Source organism: Lutra lutra, chromosome 13 (genome assembly GCF_902655055.1).
Source record: "Lutra lutra chromosome 13, mLutLut1.2, whole genome shotgun sequence".
In the NCBI taxonomy this organism is placed as follows: domain Eukaryota; kingdom Metazoa; phylum Chordata; class Mammalia; order Carnivora; family Mustelidae; genus Lutra; species Lutra lutra.
The window spans coordinates 89,797,419-89,803,418 of record NC_062290.1 but is presented as its reverse complement, the minus strand read 5'-3'; the positions used below and the strand labels follow the sequence as shown (position 1 = coordinate 89,803,418).

At 46.7% G+C, this 6,000-nt stretch overlaps 1 protein-coding gene across 18 annotated transcripts in view; it reads left to right on the top strand.

Annotated features, from left to right (window-relative positions):
• Positions 1–5,532: 5,532 nt before the first annotated feature.
• The window catches only part of FNBP1 (formin binding protein 1), a 148,486-nt gene continuing 148,018 nt past the window's right edge, over positions 5,533–6,000 (top strand). For 17 of the 18 annotated variants that reach the window (XM_047701216.1, XM_047701232.1, XM_047701231.1 and 14 more), the window contains exon 1: positions 5,634–5,810. In XM_047701216.1, the coding sequence (XP_047557172.1) occupies positions 5,787–5,810 (24 nt within the window). In that variant the 5' untranslated portion in view covers positions 5,634–5,786. Of the gene's footprint in view, positions 5,811–6,000 lie in introns of all 18 variants that reach the window. The other variant, XM_047701233.1, reaches the window with a different exon arrangement.

Below are 6,000 nucleotides of genomic sequence, written 5' to 3'. Positions count from 1 at the left end.
TAATTTCATAAGGCACTTTAAAAATCAGCAAAATGAGAGAACATAGTAGGAACATAAGTGGTACTTTCTTTTTGGCATCAAGAGATTTCAGAGATAGCTGATTCTCACTTCACTGTGAAAGTAGTTCAAAGAAAAGGTGATTTTTAATTGCAGTTTCATTTTCAAAGGCAGTCTGCAATGCTTTGGAGTATTTCTGTTGTTTACTTTTTAAAGCAAGGTGCCGTTTTTGAGACTCTCTGGTTTTCAACTCGAATATACTAATAGGCTTCTAAAAATGGAATGATTAGGAAGAGTCTTTTTTTTTTTTTTTAAAGATTTTATTTATTTATTTGTCAGGGACAGAGGGAGAGAGAGCGAGCGAGCGAGCACAGGCAGACAGAGAGGCAGGCAGAGGCAGAGGGAGAAGCAGGTTCCCTGCCGAGCAAGGAGCCCGATGTGGGACTCGATCCCAGGACACTGGGATCATGACCTGAGCCTAAGGCAGCCACTTAACCAACTGAGCCACCCAGACGTCCCTGATTAGGAAGAGTCTTAATTTCATTAAGTGTTATAACCGCCATGAAACATTTAAATAGTTTATAAAATAGAAAGCTTTTGTCTTTTAGTTTCTGGGAAATAATTTTACAAGGGCTTAAAGTTGGGTTCTTATTCTTTGCTTTCTTTTTTTTTTTAAGATTTTATTTATTTATTTGACAGAGATCACAGGTAGGCAGAGAGGCAGGCAGAGAGAGAGGGGGAAGCAGGCTCCCTGCTGAGCAGAGACCCCCCCCCCCAGATATGGGGCTTGATCCCAGGACCCTGAGATCATAAACTGAGCTGAAGGCAGAAGCTTAACTCACTGAGCCACCCAGGCACCCCTTATTCTTTGCTTCTTTTCCCTTGGGAATTACTATGTGACCTTCACAGGGTTATTACATACCAATGGTATCTATCCAGAAGTTTGTAAGGAATCGCTTCCTTCAGGTATTTCAGAGCTATATTGTGCCAGTCATTTGTTTGAAATTGAGAGAAGAAAGGGAACACTAGTTACAAAGACTTAAAGTGAGGGGTGCCTGGGTGGCTCAATGGGTTAAGCCTCTGCCTTTGGTTCAGGTCATGGTCTCAGGGTCCTGGGTTCGAGCCCATCGGGCTTTCTGCTCAGCAGGGAGTCTGCCTCCCACACCACCCCTCTTTCTGCCTGCCTCTCTGCCTACTTGTGATCTCTGTCTGTCAAATAAATAAATAAAATCTTAAAAAAAAAATAAAGAAAGACTTAAAGTGAATTGGGTTTTAGACAATTACTTTTCAAATTTGGTGAAAACTATCTTGGCAATTATATTTAGGCACATAATTTCAGAGTGTCAAGAAAAGATTATTTGCATAATCATGATGCTGTAACTGGAAACAGACATGTTGAGTAACAGAACAAGTTATGCCTGCTTCTCCCTGGCACCATTTTCAAAGGGACATTAAACTTCTAGGTATCGACTGAAAAAGCCTGGAGGAGCTGGAAAGACTCTTCTCCTAAACCTGACTTTTAACCTCGCTCTCTTAGTCAAGTCTATTTATTTTTCCATTTCCTCTAACTTTGCAAGATCCACTAAAGTTTGCCACTAGTAGTTGAATTTATAGTTTGAACCTAGTACTATTAATGACATTTGATACCAGTTTAGAAATTTCCAGAAACCTAGAAATGAGTGAGTTAATATTTGGTGGTTGTAATAAGGTATAATTGCCATTTATTTTTATCAAAAAAGTTGATATTTCAGACCAAAAACCTCTGTAAACAATGTGTGAAGAACCAGAGGTGAAATTGGTGAAATACCACTTTCATTCTTTGACTTGAAACGTCGTTTCTTGGGCCGTGGGGGAAGCCATCAAATCTTCTCGAAGACAGCCACCTTGGAAAAACTAGGCCCTGGCATGTCTTAAATCCTGTGAGTCGGAGAAAAGCATCAAGTTCACTTCCCCTCCATTTGGTGGCACAGTGTGTAACTTGCTCAGCCGCAGGACAGCTAGCTGGCTTTTCCTGATTTCATGCACATCTCCATAGACCTTCAGGGGAATTCCACAATCAGGAACAAAAATTGGTTGCATTTAAGATTCTACTCACCCTAGAGTAGCTACTTTTATCCCACTCCAACTTTTTCCACTTGACTGCTTTCTTGGGTCCTTAGTGAGAAGTCTGAATGCTAAACAAATAGCGAATTTTAAGCTAGAAACTAGCGGAAGCTATTTTAAAGGGGAAAAAAAATCCCGAGAGGTTCATTATGAATAGTACTTCAGCAACAGACAACCAATCAATTGTAGCTCAGGCGAGCCACTTTGCCGCATTAGACGTTTGTTGAGGATTGTGTTCTCTGATACAATAAGTAAAAATCCTCCAGAAAGCAAGAGGAAAGGAAGAGGACCCAGTATTGGGGCCCTTGTGTGCTAAGCATTTTACACATATTCTTTAATCTTCAAAGTGCTGCTACAAATCTCCGTGACTCGGAAGTAAGTAGCATTATTTCCATTTTTTAGAGCTGTCCAGCTTTCCGTGCAAGGCTCTCCCAGTCCGCTATCACCAAAGCGGGTGCGCGCTGCCAGCTGCTCCATTCAGCCTCAGGACAACCCACGAGGTCCCTGTTTCACCACTGAGGAGCCAGAAGTTTGGTTTAAGTTAACTTGCAAAGGTCACACACACACACATCTAGTAAGTAATGGGACACTAAAATCTCGATTTAACAGTTACAAAACCTATCTCCTGTAAAATGGATAAGATAGAGATACCTATACATCAAAGGTCCTGAATGAGATGTTTATTATTTGCTAGCAGCATTAGAATTGTTAAAAACCGTAGTAGCATTCTTGGCCTCTAACTACATAGCGACCAGTATAGGGTCTCTAATAATGTCCACGCGGTCAGACTTTTTGACGAAAATTTATATAGTCACCCACCGAGATCAGAACTTTGTAAATCAGTGTTCTTCAAATGTTCCTGAGAGGTGAATCAGGTTGGCTTAACCCCAGCTGATCTGTGTAATTCATGCACTTAACATACAGAGAGTTCAGAATACCCCTTGTGAATATGGATTACTAAGTAGGTTTCATCACAGTGATTTGTTAATAGTGAGAATTCTTTGCCTTAGAATTATTCCCTCACCATAAGAGAAATGGAAGTGGATTTAGTTGTTGGAAAATACTGTGCTGTATTTTATCTTTTTAAATTTTTTTCTGCTGGGTTCTCTTTATCCTGAACTGCATTTGTTTCCATTGCCTTGAAATCAGATTTCCTTTAACTCTCTCTCTCTTTTTTTTTTTTTTTTGGAAGATTCTGACATTTTCAAACCTTTTCCAGGTTACTGCCCAAACCTAATGAGGTTAAAGATATTTGCAGTGTGGTCTAGTTAACCTGGTTTCAGATACTTCTGCTACTGTGACTTCTAATGGGTTCCTATAACTATTTCCTGCTTACTCACCTTAAAAGGTTTCACTGTCATGTGGTCTTTTTTTCTTCAGCTGTCCCTTCCTCTTCTTTACCTTCTTTAGAGCAGAGGGTTGTTTTTCCTTCTGATTAGCATATTTTCACAATTGGTCACTCTGTTTTTGAGAAGTCTCCAAGAACTCAGTCAAGATTTTTTTTTTTTTTAAGATTTTATTTATTTATTTGACAGAGAGAAATTACAAGTAAGCAGAGAGGCAGGCAGAGAGAGAGGAGGAAGAAGGCTCCCTGCTGAGCAGAAAGCCCGATGTGGGGCTCGAACCCAGGACCTGGGATCATGACCTGAGCCGAAGGCAGTGGCTTAACCCACTGAGCCACCCAGGCGCCCCATCAGTCAAGATTAGATCATTGTATTTGACTAGGAAAATATTTAAGCATTGGCAGGAAAGAAAATTGAGTTGATTACTGAGCAAGGTCTTGTAAGCTAACCTGCATTTCACTTACCATTTCCAAATAGCAAACTAAATTGTGAGGCATTGTTTGAAATTCTAAGCCCTCCAACTCACTCTGGCTTACTTGGGAGTTAAGTGGGGGGTCATCCCGATTGTTAATAGTCTAGCAGGCTCCAGAGTAAAGAATTCTCAGCTGGTTAACAGTGAGAGCAAAATATTTAAACACACACACTAAAAACAAATGAGTAGGGGGCGCTTGTAACTCAAAGAAGACCAAAACCGTTTTGACAGTTTAAATTTTTTGTTAACTGTGTCCAACAAAGGAAGTAGACTTGTAGGTTTATCTGTAAGGGTTTTCAGCTCCACCTTTCATGGAGGAGAATGTAAACTTGTTGAGGCTGGTGGTTGGGGGGTGGGTGGGTATTGGAGAGATATATCATTGTGCAATATTTCTAAAGTGGGGCCCATTTTAGTTCAAAGTTACTCAGAAAATCCTGTAGTATTAAATAAGAGAGAAAAGTGCAGGAGAAAGGACCCAGTGATTCAGAAGAAAGTTGGAACTCCAAAAATTCAACATAGCTTCTTGGGAATTTTAGTGTAGACCTTTGAAACACAGAGAAAGAAAAGGGGAGTATCTACCTAAAAATCAAGTCAGGAGGAGCTTGGCTGGCTCAGTTGTGGGAGCTTGCAACTTTTGATCTCGGCTATAAATTCGGGCCCCACTATGGGTGTGGAGATTACTTAAAAATAAAATCTTGAAGAAAAAAAAAAGTCTGCTGTTTCCCCACCAAATTCCGGGTAACAGGTGTTCATCTCCTGATCCTCACCAGCACAGGGTTAGATGGACCGTTATCACCTCCCTGTGGCAGGCGCGGGGGGGGGGGGGGGGGGGCTCTGAGCTTCTAGAGAGAGGTGGAGTCATTGAGGCCACCCAGCTAGTCCATGCCGGAGGCTGGATTGGAACCCAACGCGTTAACTGTGGACCCAGCGTTTTTCCCACTAAGCGGCAACGTGATTTCACGTCTGAGCGTTTCTTGGCTGAACAAGTTGGGCACCACTGGTTTCAGAGATCGAAAATCACGGCTTGTAAGCCCTGCATTCCTTCCCCAGCCACTCAGAGCGGCTCGGTCGCTCTTGGCCTCGACGTCCCTCCCTATCTGTATCCTCCACGGCATCACCAAACCAGGCCCCACTCCCAAAGCACAAGTTTGCAGGTCACCTTGGGCCTCCGCGGCTGCTGGGCGCTGGGGAAAGAGCAACCCGAGCGAACTCTGATCGGCTCGAATGGGTGCCAAGGAAAAGTATTGTCCTTAAGTCCAAATTGGTGCTTGGCGCAGGGGAGCAACCTCAGGCCTCGGTAGAGCACCGGTAATAACAGGGGTCGGCTTCGTTCAAAGGCGAGGAGTTGTTCTAAGAGCAGAGAGTGTGGTCGCTAATGATAAAGTTGGCGGGGGCAATTCTCCCGGTTCCCGGTCCCGGACGCCCTCCCGCCTCCCTCTCCGCGTCCTTCTGGACCCCCAGGCGGCGCGGGCTGGCTGGAGGGCGCCCGGGAGGAGGGTGGGCCGGGGGAGGGGGCGGGGCGCGCGCGTGCGCGAGCTGTCAGGCCGGCCCCGCCCCCGGCGCGGCCCCGCCCCCTCCCGCCGCCCCTCCCTCGCTTCCCCCTCCCCTCGCTCTCCGGGTGTGGGGCGGGCTGGCGGGCGCTGCGGCGGCCGCGGCGGCTGCTTCCTCGGGCCATTTTGCTGAGGAGCGACGGGGAGGAGGAGCCGCTGAGGAGACCCAAGGCGAGGAGCGGCGAGCCAGAGGAGGCAGCGGCCGCGCGCGTGCCGGGCTTTCCTCGATCGCGGGGATCTCAAGGGGCGAGGGGATCGCCGGGGAGGGGGACCGGAGAGCCGCGCCTGCCGCGCGGCGCGCCCCTTCCCGCCCCCTGCACCATGAGCTGGGGCACCGAGCTCTGGGTAAGTGAGGGGCCGGGCCCGCCGGGCTGGGGGGAAGGTGCCTGGCGCGCCTGGGCAGGGGGCGCGCGGGCCGGGCTGCCTCGGTGGAGGCGATGGCGCGCTGGTCGGGGTCCCCGCGGCCTGCAGAGGAGACGGGGGGGGCCTGGGTGCCCCTTGTCGGCCTCGGCCCAAGTAGGAGGTGCAAGCCAGA